Here is a 21,178-nt window from a genome sequence, read left to right on the forward strand (position 1 = left end):
CCTTACATTGTTTAATTTGAATTGGAGGTAAACAATCACTAATAGACCAATAACTTAAACTAAGAAGTAGTATAGGAATAAAGTTTATTTACTGTCAGTTTCAGTTGTATATTTAACTTCTATTTGCCCTTATTTTTACAAAATTAGTTACATAAAAACATTTAATAATAATGCTCATAACTATCAACCATAGATGGTCATTATATTAAGCAAAGTCATCCAGTTGATAAATGAAATTTATTAGTAGCAAAGTAAGCAAAATGTATAGTAACTGGAAGCACCCTGGACTTTACAGGTTGTGAATTCAAATTTGTTTTGAATATACAGTGGGTGATCGGTTAATTTAATGAACAAATTGGATAAGAAACACTTTTGCAAAAGATTTTTATTATATAGAGTTAGATAACCTAATAAATAGGGTTTAAACAATTTGGAGGGCTTATCACACCAAGGCTGATGGAAAGAAGGACCAGAACTTTAACAAAAAAGTTAGTCTTTAATAATCACATTTCAAATTTAGGTAAGTATGCATCTCGGGTACAAGGACCCCTCATCAACTTACAAACACATGATAACAACAACAATTACAACACCAATAACCAGCCAATACAAAGGAATAACCAATATATACAGTGTTATAATTATTATGTTGTTACCATGTGTTTGTAAGCTGATGAGAGGTCCTTGTACCCGAGATGCATACTTACCTAAATTTGAAATGTGATTATTAAAGACTAACTTTTTTGTAAAAGTTCTGGTCCTTCTTTCTGTCAGCCTTGGTGTGATAAGCCCTCCAAATTGTTAAACTCCAAATTGTATTTATTAAATTATCTAACTGTATCTAATTTATAGTCATGGACTAAAAGCATTGTTTATTATTAAAGATTTTTATGTTCGCACAATGAACACTTTACAGAACAAACACAAGAAGAAGCAACATAAAATAATGAATACCAGTTGGTCTTCCCTTGTCTTCAAGCAACAATTCGGAACTTTTTGGAGCATGGGAGACGTCGACATCAATGCTCAACCTTAGTATATACTGATCGGATAGTATTCCTCCAAACTTTGAAACTCTCCCTTGTAATTTCAGCCTTTTATTTTTCTGACAGAAACAATTCTTTTATAGTATTCGTGAGACTGTCGGGCGGGCACTCATTAAGTTTTGTGTTGGTTTTTATTTTCGAAAGGTGAGAGTATAATAGCAAAGGTAGAAAGTGGGCAGAAGATTTCTGATGTTACTAGGCAGTATGGGCTGAAAAGGTCTACAGTAAGCTGTAATTCAATCTTATCTAAGAAGGATACAGTATAATAGAGAAAACTCAATTAGTTAAAGGAGTAATAAAAATCACATCTGAGAAATAAAGAACATTGAAGAGCTCATAATGGAATCTGAAACTAATCTGATGACAGAAGAACACCACAAACTCTTGAATGAAGACACCAAGAAACTTGGTGAGATATGTTTTCTTCTGAAAAAGAGGATTAATACCAACATCTGCTATTAAACATCTTTTGAAGAAGCGGGTGGATGTCAGAACAATGGTCTTAGAATGGCATCCAAACCAGGTTGAGATTAATACACTTAGGGATCTCTACAATTACAATGCTGTTAATTACTTCTGAAAAATCTTAAAGAAGAGAGAAAAGCAATCAACATTAAACAGATTCTTTAACCCCACAAATGGAAAAAACATTAATAAAAAGACAAGACTGTGTATATATGTAATTTTATTATTACATATAAATAAATGTAGTAAGAAAGTATATATTTTTTATTTTTGGGGTCTCCAAAACAAATTAATGAAATTCCCATAAAAACCTATGGTAAATCGATAATCGGTTAACAAACAATTTGGATAGCAAACAAAGTCTTGGAACGGATTATGTTCATTAACCAATCATCCACTGTACTGCATGATGAATTTGTTGTGATTGTTTGGAAAAGTTATGCAGATTATTCAAGTAATATGGTATAATTTTAATTCATTAGAAACTTCTTAAGTACCTATTATTTAGTAAAATATAAATTGATATTTAAATAGCTAATAAAGAAAAACATTAATAGTAGTAATAATTTAAAATTTTAGATTATAATAAAGCATCTTCAACTTCATGCAGTTTGGAAGAAGAAGTTCAAAGGTATATAAATTATTTATATAAATCATTACATTATAATCAATTGCCAAACGATTGCCTAAATATCGGGCTATAACACGGCTAATTAAATGATTGGATTAAAGTAAATTTGACATTAGAGGTAGGCGTTAGGCGCCATCTCTTAAGTAAATTAATAATTAAAATTAAATAAATAAATAAATAAATTTAGAACATTCTGGAATAAAAGAACAGGCCCGGGACGGGGCTTGAACCCGCAACCTCCGCTTGCCGTGCGGTGCGCTTGCCAGTTACGCCACCCGGACCCCGAGCAAGTCTTCGCTTCCAGAAGTATATTAAGTTCAAGCCCCGTCCTGGGCCTGTTCTTTTATTCCAGAATGTTCTAACTTTATTTATTTATTTATTTATTTAATTTTAATTATTAATTTACTTAAGAGATGGCGCCTAATGCCTACCTCTAATGTCAAATTTACTTTAATCCAATCATTTAATTAGCCGTGTTATAGCCCGATATTTAGGCGATCGTTTGGCAATTGATTATATATTACTCGGGCTGTGAGTTGATGTTATTTATATCATTACATTATTTTATTAAATATAATATCAAAAAAAATATTGATCATTACTGAGTTAGTTGTCTAAGCATCAAATGATAATCATGATGTTAAAATATGTAATACAGTAATGTTAGTATTAAAATAAAATATTTTAACAAAGGTAAATGTGTTGGAGTACAAAATACAGGTAGCCCTTGGTTTATGCTGGCTCAATTTATGCCGATTCACAATGCAGCTGCACAATTTGCTGTTTTGCAATGTAATTCCCTGATTTTCCCTATATTAGACTGATTTTCATTTCAGTGTTGACATATTTACCGAGCCGTGACATTGTACATTTGTTAAAACAAAGATTTTTATTGAATATACTAGCTGCAAGGACCCGCTTCGCTGGGTTTTTATTTGTATGTAANGATAAATAGACTGTAGACCTATAATGACAACATGAAGTATACACGGTTCACAGAAATGATTGCAAAACTGCAAAGAATCCTTTGTTAGCACATATAGGATGACCTAGATTTTTGAAGCAGTGAAAAATGAATAAAAAACCTCATCTTATATGCAAGTAAATATGGTAATAGCTTAATTGGGACAGTAGCAGAAAAGGAATTTAGCAAGTTTTGATATATTTTAGGAATCTTCCAAAAATATGTAGACACAATGTACACTAATGTTGTGTAAGCCTAACGATTGGCAAAGATAAAGCAATTTTGTCTTTCGCTCAGGCAGTTCAGTTTTTCCAGAAGTGGTCACCATAGTGGGATGTATCACATTGGGATCCTGTCTGAGATGGACCTGAATGCAAGCTATTGACCCTGCTCCGGATTGGACTGGACGATCCCTGAGTTGGAAGATAGCTAGAGTTTCCTTGGAAGGTATTGTGTGCATAATTACATCTAGATTGAAACAGCAGCCATCTGATTGTTGAGATCAGCATCCAGAGCTGGCGGATTTATGGATGCTCCTGCTGAAGTGCCCCATCTCCAAATAAAAGAAACTGTGCTCAAAGGAAGACCATAAGGTGACTTTTGGATGAACCCTTTGCTTTCTCCCCTTCTAGTGAGAACGTGTTCTAACTAAAAGGGAAGAAAGGATCAGGAACAAATCGAACAGCCAACCTTTGTGTACATCACTACTAATACTGTATTTGGCAACACTAGCATGATGTGAATCAGTTATCTATTGTCATGAGTCTGGCAAATTTATAGTACAAATATTTTCTGTATTTTGGTTTAATAAAGCATGGAAATAGGTACCTAATTATTATTTTTTACCTACATATTACATATTTTATTTTAGAATTTATTATCAGTTTGTTTAATTGGGGCAGCCACTTAATTAGGCCAAAATAGATTAATCCTAACGTTGTCCCAATTAAGCGGAATCAACTATATATTAATTTAAAAATAGGAATTATCAAGGCCTTAATTTTTAATTACTTTGTTAGTTTCTTATATTTTATTAGACTCGTTAAAAGCAATATCATTTTTGCATCAATAATTGCTATTTATAGTGATTTGGACAAATTATTACAATAAATATATTTATTAATATGTAATCTGTTTTAAATTTTGTTACAATTAACATTATGTTTTATTTTTTTATAATATATATTAATATTATTTATTATGCAATTTTGTATTTTCATAAGCAAAATGAAATAATAATCATTAATTTTTTATGATAAGATATTTCACTCAATTTTAGTGTTGGGCTGTGGTTCACAAAGTGGGGTGGTAACACCCACTTTGGGAACTACTTGAATAAATCTAGGGAACAAAAAGAAGTAAGTGGGCAACAGGTGATGCTGGAGACAGGTTCTGAATGGCAATCATAGACAAAGGTGTTGGGGTCACTGACAATCTTCCCTTTTCCTCTTTTAAAATGAGTTTAATGGTTTCCAAATGTGAGAACAATATACAGTAAAGACATAAAGTGTGAATTTCATAGAAAAGCTTTATATGAATATTTCCAAGTCTTTCTCAACAAGGGAAAATGGGTTAGGAATTTGGAGTACAGTAATACCTCGACTTACGCTACCCTGACTTACGCGAACCCGGAGTTACGCAATTTTCAAATCTCATCGATTCGTCTTTTGTTTGGGCGCCATGCAACTATTGATTACTCATTCCCCCCCCACAANGTGTACGTCACTACTAATACTGTATTTGGCAACACTAGCATGATGTGAATCAGTTATCTATTGTCATGAGTCTGGCAAATTTATAGTACAAATATTTTCTGTATTTTGGTTTAATAAAGCATGGAAATAGGTACCTAATTATTATTTTTTACCTACATATTACATATTTTATTTTAGAATTTATTATCAGTTTGTTTAATTGGGGCAGCCACTTAATTAGGCCAAAATAGATTAATCCTAACGTTGTCCCAATTAAGCGGAATCAACTATATATTAATTTAAAAATAGGAATTATCAAGGCCTTAATTTTTAATTACTTTGTTAGTTTCTTATATTCTATTAGACTCGTTAAAAGCAATATCATTTTTGCATCAATAATTGCTATTTATAGTGATTTGGACAAATTATTACAATAAATATATTTATTAATATGTAATCTGTTTTAAATTTTGTTACAATTAACATTATGTTTTATTTTTTTATAATATATATTAATATTATTTATTCTGCAATTTTGTATTTTCATAAGCAAAATGAAATAATAATCATTAATTTTTTATGATAAGATATTTCACTCAATTTTAGTGTTGGGCTGTGGTTCACAAAGTGGGGTGGTAACACCCACTTTGGGAACTACTTGAATAAATCTAGGGAACAAAAAGAAGTAAGTGGGCAACAGGTGATGCTGGAGACAGGTTCTGAATGGCAATCATAGACAAAGGTGTTGGGGTCACTGACAATCTTCCCTTTTCCTCTTTTAAAATGAGTTTAATGGTTTCCAAATGTGAGAACAATATACAGTAAAGACATAAAGTGTGAATTTCATAGAAAAGCTTTATATGAATATTTCCAAGTCTTTCTCAACAAGGGAAAATGGGTTAGGAATTTGGAGTACAGTAATACCTCGACTTACGCTACCCTGACTTACGCGAACCCGGAGTTACGCAATTTTCAAATCTCATCGATTCGTCTTTTGTTTGGGCGCCATGCAACTATTGATTACTCATTCCCCCCCCACACTATTGTTCAGCTTACATGTTCGGACGTGTCGCGCGGAATCGACACATAGCTACAAGTTATTTTGTGTTATTTATTTCTCTGTTTGTTATATCTACAAAGACTTGAGAGACTTTATGTGGTGATTTCTTGTAACCGTGAATGAATCAAAAGATGAGATAAGATTAACGAGAACATTTATTAGCTTGCTTACATCCGACTTGGATTTTACACAAATTGCAAAATTATACCCCGACTTACGTGAATTTAACTTACGCGGTTATCGCTCAGTCCCACCTATCGCATAAGTTCGGGGTATTACTGTATTGTTGGAGGTGTTGAGTATAACTTTATGGAAAACCAAGGGGTGATGGCTTGAAAAAGTTTGGGAATCCCTGGTGTAGGTTAAAGTTAATTTCATATTGACAACGAAATTAAATATCAAATATATTAAAATTTGCATTCAGTTCAAAAATAGGTAATATTTCTGTCTAAACTAGTTTATTTAGGAAAAAAGGCATAATTTTCTTGTAAAATCATAATTAAGTTTTTACATAAAAATTTTATATTACATAAAAAATATTACATTTTCATGCTTGATTAATACTTGACTGACAAAACTATAATTTTTTCAATAAGTTTTTACTGATTTATTTTATATTTAATTTAAATATTTGGAAGTTTATTGAAATAATTTCAGATTCATATTTTTATAATTTGAAGAAATTAAGGTTGAGTTTTCAAATTTTTCATGAAATGTCTCAATATGATTTAATGGTTACATAAATTATAAATTGAATATTGAATTAAATGATATATTAAGGTAAAAAGTATTGCAAAAATATCATTAATGGATTTTTTATAAATTGGTTATATAAACTATTCTATACAAGTAAATTTTTTCTACTTATAAAATGGGATTCTCTACAAAGTAATCTATTATTTCTATTATTAAATTTCACATTATCAAACTTGAAAAAATGTAGAGCTTAAAAAGAAACTTATAGTTTAAATAAATTAATTCTGATAAAAACCAGAAATTCTTGAAATCAGTTAACTGGTTTATAAATATCAGATGTCAAATCAGTTTCAAAATAGTTTATATTTCTGATAAAAACCAAAATTCTTGAAATCAGTTATCAGAAATATAAACTATTTTGAAACTGATTTGACATCTGATATTTAAAAACCAGTTAACTGATTTCAAGAATTTCTGGTTTTTATCAGAATTAATTTATTTAAACTATAAGTTTCTTTTTAAGCTCTACATTTTTTCAAGTTTGATAATGTGAAATTTAATAATAGAAATAATAGATTACTTTGTAGAGAATCCCATTTTATAAGTAGAAAAAATTTACTTGTATAGAATAGNAAATTTGAATTCAGTAGAAGTAATGTTTTATTATTGCATTTTATTAATAAAGTACAGTTGACCCCTCTATAACACGGGTTCCTATAGTTCGGATTCCTATATCGTGGCAAAAAAATTGCAACAGTATTTGTACAAACATGCTAAAAAAAACTCCTATAATTCGGTAAAACATCATCGCTGACTCATGTTGCGACAGGATTGGTTGAATCTAGACCAATAGCAGATATTGTACAAACTGTTGAGTTTAAACGAGCAGCGGACCTACTAAAAACCATTTATTATTTAATGTCAATAAAAATTGTATTTATATTAATGATGTCTCCAAAGTTCAACCAATTTTTTCAAAAAAAATAATTTATCAGGAAGCACGTGAGCACCATTCGATGACAAACTCCACGATGAAAACAAGCTTAAGCAATAGCGACGTCGAACGGTGCACACTCAGTAAGTAATCTTACAATTTTTTGTTTATAGCATAGTTTATATGGATTTTTCCCAAAAAATTATACGTGTTTTGGAAATGTTGAGTCAAATTAGTCTAGAATCGACTAATTTTATGGAAGAAACCTTTCAAACAGCCGTAGTCCGTAAACTGCATACGTGCCGGGCTGTGATTGGTTGGACTCGTAGAAAATGGATTCATAAAAACCGGAACGTATCTACCGCGTTATAGGGGGTCGACTGTACTACAGTAAATAATAGCTAATAAGGAGGTCAGATGTTTTTATCTCTGATTTGAGCAAAAGTTGGTGAGCATGCAGCCCTAAACACAAACAGCTCCTTGTCCAAATGATAGGACCCACTTCTCAAATGTTTCCAAAAAATAGATATCTGAAATTGAGTGTTTAGCTTATAGAGAACTTGCATGAGCATCATCCCATGTGACCAAATCATCATTGCTCTACCTCCTGTGTCATATTTGTGTCATACTGTTTTTGGAGGTGTATATAATTTGGCTTGTGTCTGAACATTTATCACATTTAGAAAGTGGCAAAACATGCATTTTACTATCCTGGTTCTGTTATACATATCAGAGGGAAACTATTGTAACATTTAAAAATTTTTGGACTTGGGACCATGAAATGTTAAGAAATGCAAAAAAAGTTTTGAGGTTTTTTTCTGTATGTATGGACGTGTGGAGTGGGCATGATTTTGTTCACCCGATTTGAAGCTTAATAATTCCCATGAATTTTGTCGAAAATTTCTGAAATTTTGCAGGGAGGTTTGTATATTAGGGGGATCAATGCTATTAAATTTTGGTAGCTAAAGGTCAAGAGGATGATGGAATATATCTCAAGTAGGGTTGGACTTAATGAAGATTTTACTTGTTATTAACATTTACAATTTTTTTTTTATAAAATTTCATCTGTACCCTCAAAATTAAGCCTTTTGCCATTTTATAATAACTAAAAATATAATCATCAATGAAGAGAAGACTAAATACATTGTTGTTTCTAAAAAGGGAGAATCCTACAAAGAACATCTAACTATAGACAATATGACATTCAGCACTACTGAATTCTTCAAGTACTTAGGGTCTAACATAAACAGAAACAATGACATCAAGAAGGAGATAGGGACTTGTTTGCTAAAGGGAAACAAAATCTACTTCAGGCTCACAAACATACTAAAAAGCAGACTCCTTAGTAAAAGGACGAAGCTAACTGTATATGAGTCACTGATTAGACCTATGGTTCTGTATGGATGTGAAGCATGGCCAATGACAAAGCAGGAGGAACTACAATTACAGAGATTTGAAAACATAATACTAAGGAAAATCTTCAGACCTGTGGAAGACTATGATGATCATGGTCAATGGAGAACCAATATGGAGAAGAACAACAAACCAGGAACTGCAGACAACATACGACAAGCCCATGATCACACAGATGATTAAGGCCAGAAGATTACAGTGGCTAGGCCATGTCGTAAGGCTTCCTATAATGGCAATAGCTTCATGAGGGCTCCATTATGAGGGGAAAGGAAAGAGACCATCTCAGAAAAAGATGGATGGATGGGGTCACTGAAGATCTTCAAAACCTCAGAATCGGAAATTGGCAGAGGCAGGCTGTAGACCAAATGAGACGGAGAAGGATTGTGGCTGTGGCTAAGGGCCTCCAAGGATCATAATGCCAGATGAAGAAGAAAAATATAAACAGTTTTTTATAATAAAATCTCATAAATAAATTTGTGTGTGGCACCATTAATTATGTTTAACAATATGAAATTTACTTTCTAATTAAGATCTTATAATGGCCAGGAAAGTTATGCAACTCATTACTAGATTTTTTTACTAGTTATTTACCGACTTTTACTAGTCAGGACGTCAAGTGGTACAGAAGTGAAATTTTAACGTATAGTGGACTTAATTTGTACAAAGATGATTCAAATTTATTCTTAGAGGATCCTAGTTCATGGCCAAAGATAGAATATGGTGACACTTTGTCTTAATAACCCAATTTTTAACTCTTAACCACACAAAAGGATACAAATCATCTACAGCTGAATTTTGTAGCAAGTGGCTTGGTTTATCCAAAGATTTTGGTAAAGATTTCTTCAGAACTTAGCTTTCCTAGCAAGAGAAATTTAGTACATTAAAACAAACTGACACTTGATCATTGTATCATTGTAATAACTAAAAATGTACATTTTATGGTTGGCTGGTTGGTTGGTAATGATTCAGTCAGAATTGAGCTGTACATTTTATGATAATTTTATTGACCATTGCATAGCATTACTTTTAAGTGCTGTGTGGTAGTTTATTTATTTTGTAATTGTCAAATTTGTTTTATTCTGTTTTAAAATTTATTTACACCATATCTCTTCATTAGGTGAACTACTCAAAGTTTATGCTTTCCCCCATTTAAAGTTTGGTTACTCTGTCATGTATCAGGTGAAATTAAAATGGAATGGAAACAACACAGATATGGTGACAGGCAAAATGCAAATGTGCAACACATACATCCAGGACTCCAATATGTCAAATGTGAGTTGTTTATAAGTCTGGAAATTTTGCATCTCCTTAGAATGCCAATAGCCAAGTGGATAACATGCTAGCCATTGGATCTACATGATAAAAGTTCAAATCTTTGCAATTTTAGTTGTTTTTTTCTATTTCTTCATATTTATTTTCAAATATGGTGGTATTGTTATATTTGAAGTGTAACAAACATGAGCACATGGAGAAATTGTCAATAACATTAACAATTAAAAAAATTCTGCAACTGTACTACCCTATTTTCATATCAGACTTTCCCTTTTCATCCTTATGCAGTAACGTCTGAAACTTAATATTTTGAGATATTTTCGCTGAATGTCTGAAGCTTATTTTCTTCATATGTTCAGTGAAAATATCTGAGAATAAATATGAAAAAATAAAAATTTTATTTAACAATATAAAAATTTAATTTAGAGAGACTTTTNTTAGTTAATGCTTTTGTAGTTTAGTTTTAAATGTGAAGAAATCAAAGTCTAGTCTTATTTAACAACATTAAAGAGTTAACTCTACAGAGACTTGTTTTCACTAAACAGGAAATGACGTCACAATTTTTAATCTCTTATTTTATAAGCTTTAAACATGAGGAATAATAATAGTAATAATAATGCTAATGATTGTTATTTTTTTATCACTGTAAAGATTCCATTGTAGCAAGTACATTTAAAACTATATAATATACAAAATAATAATTGGATCAAACTATGGAAGTAGTACGGTTTGTTTTTAAGTGGTGGTAACTCATATTACTAACTGGATACTAGCTTGTATGACACATCTACAATGGGAATCATGCCTAATAAAGATGACACCACTCCCAAAAATCCCATTAAGCCTGGAAATAAATTTATGTATCCCAGAGAAGAAAAAGGGATCCAGAAATATTTACACACACAGAAAATGCTAATGATACAGTAAAATAATTATTATAAATAAAAAAACTAAAATTACAAAGATTTGAACTGTCTTGTGGATCCAGTGCCTAGCATCTTATCCACTTAGCTAGCAACATGATGAGAAACTTCCAAAGACTTATAAGCTAGACACTCAATTTTCAGAGGTCTGTTTTTCAGAAATGCTTGAGAAGTGGGTCCTATTATTTGAACAAGGAACTTTTTGTTTATAGGGCTAAATGCTCACCAAGTTTTGATTGAATTGGAAACCTGCATGTCTGACCCTCTTCTTGTAAAACTCACAAATATGCCTATATCTCATGTTTTTGCAAAAAAGAGGTCAGTGTTTCTTTGATGTTGGTAAATACTGGAATGTTTGACAAGTGTTTAACAAATAGCATTTGAAAACTTTATTGTTTTAAAATTATTTCATGCTGATTTTTAATTTTGATTTAAAAATTTAGACATAGTTAATGCATGATATTATATAAAAAAAGTCAAGGATGATAAATTGATGTTTTGTACAAATTGTAATGTTACAATGACATTTTCCAGTAGCATAACAGTTTTGTGGAATTATCGTAAATTCAAGCTAAAAGTCAACTAAAAGTCAAAAAGACAAGTAAACAAAGTGAGACAAAGTTCATTGCCTGCTTTAAAATCAGTTTTTAGTTTTTCTGGAAACAGATTAATTGGTTTTACTTAAAATCAGTTTTGTTGCCAATATTAATTTGTTTTATACAATTATCTGCGTTAATGTTACAAAAATTCTATTTTGTTACTCCTTTGTATAATGTTTATTAATTAAAACTGACTTCTTGTTGACTTTTCTTATTTGAAATCTAAAACATTATTTCTTCATTTATTAAATCATACATTTAGAAATCTAAAGAAGAATGCGAAGAAAAGATGCAGATTGTTATGAAAGAAATAAAACAATTAAAAGAAAAGGAAAACAAATTGAATAGTGATCACATTGAAATTAAAAATGAACTTGATAGATGTAAAGCAAAAGTTCAAGATAGCAATGCCAAGATAAAACACTGGACTTCTCAGGTAGTTTTATTACTTATTGAATGTAAAACGAATAAGAATTTCATTCTTATTGATTTTTTTAATGTTTAAATTAGCTAGATAATTTAAAATTACAAGAAGTTGATAATGAAGTCCCAGATAAGTTACCAAAATTAGATTCTGAAGAACTTATGAATGTTGATTCAGAATCAGTTAAGTATGAATTATTAATAATGGAGGAAAGTTTACAGAAAATGACACCTAATATGGCTGCTATTGCAGAATATAAAAAAAAGGTAAGAAACTTGTAATTTTAAACTTACATATACAGTAGAGTGTCATTTATCTGAAAGCTGATCAACCGAAACATTCATTAACCAAAAGCATTTCAGTTGGACTGTGTCATCGAATCGAACGTTTTTGATACTAGATTAACTTCCAAAATTACTTTTTTGTTTTTATATTTTTCAATATATTTATTTTGTTTGTACAAAATAAAGAAATAATTTTTTAATGATACAATAGCCACAATTATTATTTTAAAAAATTTATGTTAGACTTAACATTGACGAAAATTCAACGTGAAGCAACATGCAATAGAGAAAAATTTTAACATGGGATAGGTTAATATATTTTTTCGTACATAATCGGTTATCCGAAAAATAAGTTATCCGAACAATCCCAGTCCCCAATTGATTTGGATAAATGACACTCTACTGTACTTGAATACATAACATAACTAGAAAATAGAGTTTATTATTAAAGGAATTACTTATAAACTTTATTTTCTTTTGTATAATTTGATAACTAAGCTATAAAGAAAATTGTGAGAATGAAAACTCTTTTATGAATTTTAAAGCTTCAATAACTTTTTTTTTTTTTTTTCATTGAGACTACACATTTTAATATACTCTTAAATACATAAGTAGTATAATTCAAAATATATATATTTTTTCAATCATTGTTTCCCTTCTTCCTTCTGTTTCCCCTTTCTGGGAGGTTGAAATTAGACCTTTTGACCCTTCAGTTTTCTGTGTCATTTCGAGAAGTGACCTATTAAACTTTTAAATACATCACGGATGACATATAAGGTTCTCCCATCGCAACCAGAGGATCATTCATTTCCACCTTCGTTATGATCTACAAATAACTAGCCAATTAACAAGAATCAAAACTTGTTACACGATAGAGGGTAACAAAAAGATCACCAACAAAAAGAGTCTGAACTGAACAAACTCACACACTTTCTATTTTGCCAAATTTTAACGTTGATAAAACCAATCAGATGAACCAGCAAATGAACAATTATTACTAAGGTTGCACTACAAACTTCCAGCAATTAATTCCATGAGTTTGACAGCTGTTATCAATTTTATGATGTAGAATGAGTAACAATATCAGATAGAAAGAAGTAATAAATTTGTTGAAATGTTCAATTTCTGACAATTAACATAAACAACACCCGGACACAAATCAAACTTAGATGGGATTGCATCAGAATTTTCCCCAATAGTTTCCCCTCCGGGACATGCATAAAAAGGGATTGCACCCGCGCCTTGGGTCGATCGCCATAGGGAAGACTCCAGGTTGGTAATGATTTGGACCACTGCTCTGTGCTCTTGAAGAAAGACTGCTTGGAACTTGATTGTCACAGCAGAAGAAGTAATTACTTAGAGAAATTAAAACTCTCTCTCTCGGTTATAAGCAGTGCTGTGGAATCGTGTAAAAATCTACCGACTCTGACTCCGACTCCGACTTTTCCTTACTGTCCGACTCCGACCAGGGACGGATTTGTTACCGAAAGAAACCCGGAAATTCTGATGTTATCACGTGACCTCAGAATAAAAGATTCAATAAATAGAGTTCTAATAAAGATAGAGCGTAGATATTCTAAAGCTAAAAGACTTCTTTAAGTAATATATAAATATGTATTCGATAATTTTTACTTTCTGGCTGTTATATATAACAGAGAAAAAGTGTAGTGCTTGGTCAAAAAATGAGTTTAAAAATTTTTACATTTTTGGACTCAGGACACCTTGAAATTTCGACATATGCAAAAGACTCTAGGTTTTTTCTATACGTGTGGATTTTAGACTGTGTGGGGGGGCATGATTTTGTTCACCCTGTTTGAAGCCTAATAATTTCTGTGGTCAGAGTGGTCAGAATTGGAGTCAGATGGTTTAACACAGGAGTTAGTTATTAAGCGTTAAAGTGCTTGAACTAAATCGTGTCCCCATATACATTCTAACATCTTAGGCGAGAACATCTTAATGGGTTTTACTGTACTATTATAAAATGGCTAAAAAGCTTACTTTGAGGGTAGAGACGAGTTTTATTTTATTTTTTTCTAATTTTGAATGCTAATAACGAGTAAAATATTCATTAAGAGATATGACACGTGACCACTTTTAGGTCTTCACCCTGTCGACCTTTAATTAAGAACCAAAATTTAATAGTATTAATGCCCCTTTATACGCAAGCTACAGTGCCACATTTCATTTCTTAAACTTTACCCATTCTGAGATATTGTTTAATATCTCGGAACAGAAAATAAAAATATTAAACAAATTAGACACCAACATACACATGCGTGCACATTTTTTCCCTTTATTGACTTTTTTGAGGGGTTCGGGAGGTCTCCAAATGTGTAGCTTTGCAAAAAAAAAAAAAAAAACTTGGATGGTCAAATTTGACATGATTCCAATACTTTTCCATTTTATATACATAACAAGTTGGTAAGTAAAAAGTAGTCTGAGTCGGTGGATTTTTTGATGACTCTGACTCCGGCTAAAACACCAAAACTCCACGACTCCGACTCCGACTCCACAGTCCTGGTTATAAGTTAGATTAAGGTTAATTTAACTTAAAGAATTTTGGGACTGATAAAGGTCTAGAAGTTAGACGGTCTATCGATAAGAACAAAATTATCATTGTTGCGACCTAGAATTTTTAACTATTTCCATCTTTTGTATCCATTTGCTTTTGTATTCGCTGTGTATAATTTTGTAGTTTATTAATTATGTTATTCTTACGTTTAAATATGTGTTATCCTTGAGTATGGCCGACACCTTGTCACGACCTCACCAACCCTCCCACTCGTTTACAACATAGGCCATCTCCTGACAAAGAAGCCAATAAGTGGGGACGAGCTCGCAACTCAACCCTCTCGATTCACAAAATGTTTGCTTTGAAAAAATAAAAATTTTTTATTGGATGAACTGTAAAAGTGTTCTCTTTTGTTGTCCCTTTGTACACCATCAGGAAATAACAATTTCACGGCAGAGATGACCTTTATTTGGAGACTACTTCTCCGCCTCAACATGCAAAATGTTACAAAGTTTCCTCTGGCAGCAGCATACTGATGATGTATGAAGGAACAATGAAAGAGAACACTTATACAGTTTATCCAATGAAAAATTTTATTTTTTCAAAGTTTATACTTAAATCCTGGCTAAAAAACTTTTTATTAAAGTGTTTAGTGTTTTCACTTTGTATTTGTTTTAGTTGTGTGTTTATCTTTGGTAAATCAACCTTGAATTTATTAAAATTGGCAAATTCAAATCTTAGTTAATGTTTTAATTCACATTATATTGAATTATGTTTTTATAGATCATTATAAAATAAATTTTTTATCATTAATTCTTATGTATAAATAACTATAATAGTCAAATTTATATTCATAGTTTATAAAAGCATACAAGATAATAAGAATAAAAGTTTTTATACTGTAAAAAGAAAGGTTGCTTCTTAATTAAGAGACTAGTTAAAATGCAGCTTTCTAGGACTATTAATCATGTCTGTCAAATATTGGCAGATTCTCAATGCATATTAAAAATTTATTTTAGTTACTGAATTTTTAAATTATCATTGTTAATGTTAATTTAATGATTATCAGTTATTAATTATTATTGATTTAAAAAGTAAAATATGAGTACATTGCCATATTCTTCTAGAATTTTTTTTTACACAAAAATGAAGAAACTTTCTTAAAAAAATGTTTTAAATATTTCCTATTTGTTTACTTAGAATATTCAAATATAAACATTAACATCTATTAACCTGATTTTTAGTTTAACATCAAACAACTGCTGGATCACATTGAGCTTTAATAATGATACTAATTATTAAGTAATTTGCCTAGAGTAAACATTAAGTGTCATCTCTTGATGAATTTAATAATTATAATTAAATTAATATTTAATCATTTAGAAGGTTCTGAAGAAAACAATTGGCCTGAAGTGGGACTCAAATCTGCAGCTTCTGTTTGCCATGCATATGCATTATCAATTGCCATACTGATTACTCACAGTACCATTTTATCTAAATCTAACTTAATATGGTTATGTCTGAATTAATAGTTCTGGAAGTGAAGATCAGATGATCTGGGTAGTGTAATTGGCAGCATGTCTTCAGGACAAGTAGGAACTGCAGATTTGACTTGTACTTCAGGCCAATTGTTTTCTTCCAGAACCTTCTAAATTTAAATATTAATTTAATTATAATAATTAAACTTATTAAGAGATGGTCTCTAATGCCTATCTCTAGGCAAATTACTTAATAATTAGTAGCATTATTATAGCCCAATGTAATCTGGAAATTGTTTGATATTTGCTTAGAACAGTTTTATATCAAAAACAAAGTATTTTATCTTTATTTTATTTTTTAAACTATAATAAAAGGTAAATGAATTATAAATGAATTAGTGACTGTTTTGGATACATTTTTTAAATAGGATTTTCATATATTGCCAGCAGTAATATTAAAATGAATACTTGTATGTCATAAATAATTGTTACAACAGCATATCTTATCTTGTGATATCAAGTTATACAGCTGTTCAGTCTTCAGTTCAGTTTGAATATCATGATTATTTTTGTGGGTAGTTTGAAGTGGATCTTCATTTTCCATTTCACTGATGTCTTCATTGGATGATCTTATTATGTATGAATCAAACAGATAGAAATATACAAAATTAAATACATAATCTGTAGTGTATTGTGGCCATATAAAATAATTTTTTGTTTAGATAATTTAATTATTGAAAGGCATTAATTTGATGTGTTTTAGATTTGGTTTACTTTTTTAATATGAAGATTTTAAGTTTTTTGTTAAGAAACTGTAAAGCACATTTCATACTTTAAAGTTCAATATAAATGTTGCAAAGCCATGAAATGCATTAAACTAAATTGTAGCAAATAAGGAAATACTTTAAAATCTAATTAAAATTTATTTTTTATTTAAATTTTTTAAAGGAAGCAATATATGTTCAGCGTGTTTCTGAACTTGACAGTATCACACAACAACGAGATACTCAAAGAGGTTACCATGATGACTTAAGAAAGCAGCGTCTTAATGAATTTATGACTGGTTTTTCTATCATAACAACAAAACTGAAAGAAATGTATCAAATGGTGACATTAGGTGGAGATGCAGAGTTAGAATTAGTAGATTCATTAGATCCTTTTTCAGAAGGCATTGTTTTTAGGTAAGAATTTTTTGTATGGAAACTTTATTAATTATAAAAGTTAGAAACTTTGGTTTGTATTGTATAAGAGAAATGATGAAAATTATGTTTTGTTTGTATTTATTAAAGTGTGCGCCCACCAAAAAAGTCATGGAAAAATATATCTAATTTATCTGGTGGAGAGAAAACATTAAGTTCTCTGGCTCTTGTATTTGCTCTTCACTATTATAAACCTACACCTTTGTATGTAATGGATGAAATTGATGCTGCGTTAGACTTTAAAAATGTTTCAATTGTTGGGAATTATATCAAGGTTTGATAATTTATTTACTCTCTTTTAAAATTTTTAATTTATATACAGTAGTTATAACAATGATGTTCATATTTAAGTACTCTTTTCACTATATGTCTATATGTTATTTTAAGATCTATCTACATATTCATATACAAGGAGATTCTGAAAAAAGTGTGCATATTCTGAGGAACATAAGTGTGATAAAAACAAATATTTTTTACTAATACACTATATCCACAGATATGTCATCACATCAGAAAATGACAGTTAGTGCTGCTTTCAACAGGTAGGCAGTCTACTGTTTGAGGTCTGTTGTTGTGCAAGACACAAGGAATGCATGGGAAATGCAGCAATGGTATGGCAACAGTTTATTGAAAGAGAGGAAACATGTTCAGAATTTATAATAATTATTCAAAATGCTTGCCATTCATTTTCTTCATTATGATTCTTGTGCAGTATTTCCTTGCCATTCATTTTCTTCATTATGATTCTTGTGCAGTATTTCCTTATCAAAATGTTGGTACACAGTGAAAAAGGTACACATATTCAGCAAATTGTTCATTCTACAGTTGGCATGAGCCATGTAGTGTGCTAGCTATCCCTAGTGCTAAGTGCATATTAGCAAGTTTGTGACATGTAATCTATTGCCTGTGTAATTTCTGATTGACCACCACAACACAATGAAACTGGCACCTGCTACTCACCAGTATATATTGCACAATGACAACAAACTTGTAGGACTGAACAACCAATGTGCAATTTTACCATCGTTTCCCCTAGATGTTTCCAATGTGGCCATCTGCAGTACATAGTATACTAGCAAAAATTGATCATTAAGTCCTAGATTTTTCAGACTGATAAAAGTGGAATTTCAGATCTAAAATCAGATTGAAACGCTGGTGATTTTGGATATATTCTTGGAACAAAAAATAATAAAAACAAAACAAAATTACCAAATTTTCTTCAGTTATCTGTTTATTAGCAGTATACAATATTATGAACTGTTTGAATATGACCATGTATAGTACATACAAGAAGTTTATTAATATTTTCTTCTGTCAGACTGTCAGCAGTCAGTGAGAATGTTTTTATACAACAAAAACTTCTCTTGGTCTCAATTATAGTCACAGGACAGTATTTCAGCAAAGTACATTGGCAAGTCCTATATCCTCTGGGATTTCAGACAATTTTCCAACTAGACAGTTATTAATTTAGTGAAGCACAGAAAAACTACTGTACTTCTCCAAAAGTGCTGCTGGCTCAGGCAAAGTTTGTCTCTACATACACCAGGAAGATTTTGTATAGAATCCTCTGCTATTTGAAAAATTTTTAGAGATTCTTCAAGTGACAACCCTCTTGCTTCTAATGCTTCAATAATATCCAGAAAATTTAAGATATTGGCTTGGATGTAAACTAGAGAAGTGGTTAAATGGGGATTCTCCAAAGCTTCCTTAACATCTACAATGAAAGAACTTTCTGTTTCATCCAGTTTATAGATAAAATTTTGAAAGTTTGTAAATGGTTTGCATATAATATTACTGCTTTTATCCATGTGCCTCATCTCATGACATATGGGAGAGAGTGGTAAAGGAGTATCTGACAGATACTCATGATACATAGTAGTTTCCATTGGTGCCTTTGTAAGTAGTTTCTTGTTTCATGCAGGAACAAACGAGGGTGTTTACATCTTTAAAATGTAAAACAAACTTGTTTGGCCAGAAGATGTAAAGTGTGATTCAGGCAAATTATGTGAATAAGATTATATAAAAAAAGACTTCAAAATGCATGCAGTTTGCTTCATGTATGCTGCACCGTCTGTAAGCATGACGACAAGTTTTTCAGTATTTTGGAGAAATTGATCTTGCCACAGTAACATCAGACTTTTGTGAACAAATCTTGATAGTGCTTCTGAATTCATCCTATCCAGAAATTTACATAAAAGAAGATAAATCTTAGTGCAGTTTTTTCCATCCCTAATACGATTGAAGCAACATATCATCCACATGTGTCTGTACTTTCATTTACAACAAACCATAGCATTGTCACTAATTTCTTCAAGAACTTTCTGATGAACACATGGAAGATAATTCTTCTGTAGTGTTGATTCATCAGGAAGATTTTGCTTCGTGTATTTTTCTAAGTACTTCCTGAGCAAGGAATTCTTCAGTTTATGTGGTTTTATATCACATCCTATAAAGGTCCTTGCTATATCTAAGAAAAATATTTTCTTGATCCTGAGATTTCTATTTTTGTGAGCAGCATGTGGGATGTTTGATCCTGTTGACATGCTACTTGCATGTGTCTTGCAGAATGCACACAATCCTCAAAATGTGATTTCTTCATGCACACAAATGCATTTTGACATACCTGGTAGAACAGTTTTGGGTCTCTTGGCTGACTTCACTTCCCTCACCCACTTCAGCAGAAGTTGAGATATGGAATTTTTGCTTACCCATTAAATTTCCTTTTCTGTAGCTGAATATAAAACTTTGAGGTTGCACTCACTTCTGCACTTCACACTGTTGCGAGGTCTTAACAGGAAATGTCACCAATAATTTATTAAAAAGTAGCCAAAAAGTTACAAAATAAAATTAAATTAGCTCAAAAGATAGCCAAGATGCTAACAATTTTTATTTTCATCAATTAAAAAAATTTGAATTTGGCATAAAGTAATTCAACCTGGCAACATTGTTTATGAAATGATATCCAGAGGTGTCTCTGCTTTTGTTCTGAAATCTGAAATGGTTTTTTGTACCTACGATTGGCATTGGTGACTGCATACATAACATTTTTTTCAAAAAATTATGAATGTATTTTTAAAAATTGCAAGAGAATCCAATAAATTGAGCAATTTGGCAGATTTCAGTTCAAAAAATGTAAAAAGTTAATTTTCATTGGTTAGAAGCAATATGTGTAATTTTCAGAACTCTCATTGGATTCTCAGATAAATCCAGAAAATTCAGGGACTGCTGATATTTTCTGAGTCACTGTAATGTTCTTCAGAATGCACACTTATTTCAGAATCACCCTGTATACAGTGCCGTCTTTAGAACGTAAGAGGCGCTGGGCCAGGACCAAGATGGAGTCCCCTTAATGAAACAGAAACAATAGTTATATTAAAGACCTAGGGATGCATTATTTGTTTCCTCCCATAGAGTATATATGATTTTTCACCTCCCTTGGCCAGGAAGTGGAATTATTTTTCCATGCAGCAGGAAGAAAGTACCATTTTCAGCCAAGGTATGGTGAATAAGAAGAATCAAAAATTTTGTAAGTTTGCTTAGTTTTAAGATCATTTTTAATTATGTATAGGAGAAATAAATTATTT

General features: G+C 31.0%; 1 protein-coding gene across 1 annotated transcript in view; it reads left to right on the forward strand.

Moving 5' to 3' along the window:
• LOC111636484 (structural maintenance of chromosomes protein 4-like) overlaps positions 1-21,178 on the forward strand; it is a 116,718-nt gene that overhangs the window by 86,802 nt on the left and 8,738 nt on the right. The window contains exons 21-26 of the mRNA XM_023381744.1: positions 2,091-2,142; positions 4,386-4,464; positions 11,960-12,133; positions 12,208-12,387; positions 17,344-17,576; positions 17,685-17,868. Coding sequence (XP_023237512.1) covers positions 2,091-2,142; positions 4,386-4,464; positions 11,960-12,133; positions 12,208-12,387; positions 17,344-17,576; positions 17,685-17,868 — 902 coding nt within the window. The remainder of the gene's footprint in view (positions 1-2,090; positions 2,143-4,385; positions 4,465-11,959; positions 12,134-12,207; positions 12,388-17,343; positions 17,577-17,684; positions 17,869-21,178) is intronic.

This window comes from Centruroides sculpturatus, unplaced genomic scaffold (assembly GCF_000671375.1).
Source record: "Centruroides sculpturatus isolate CEXI.00-Female unplaced genomic scaffold, Cexi_2.0 scaffold1044, whole genome shotgun sequence".
Taxonomy (NCBI): domain Eukaryota; kingdom Metazoa; phylum Arthropoda; class Arachnida; order Scorpiones; family Buthidae; genus Centruroides; species Centruroides sculpturatus.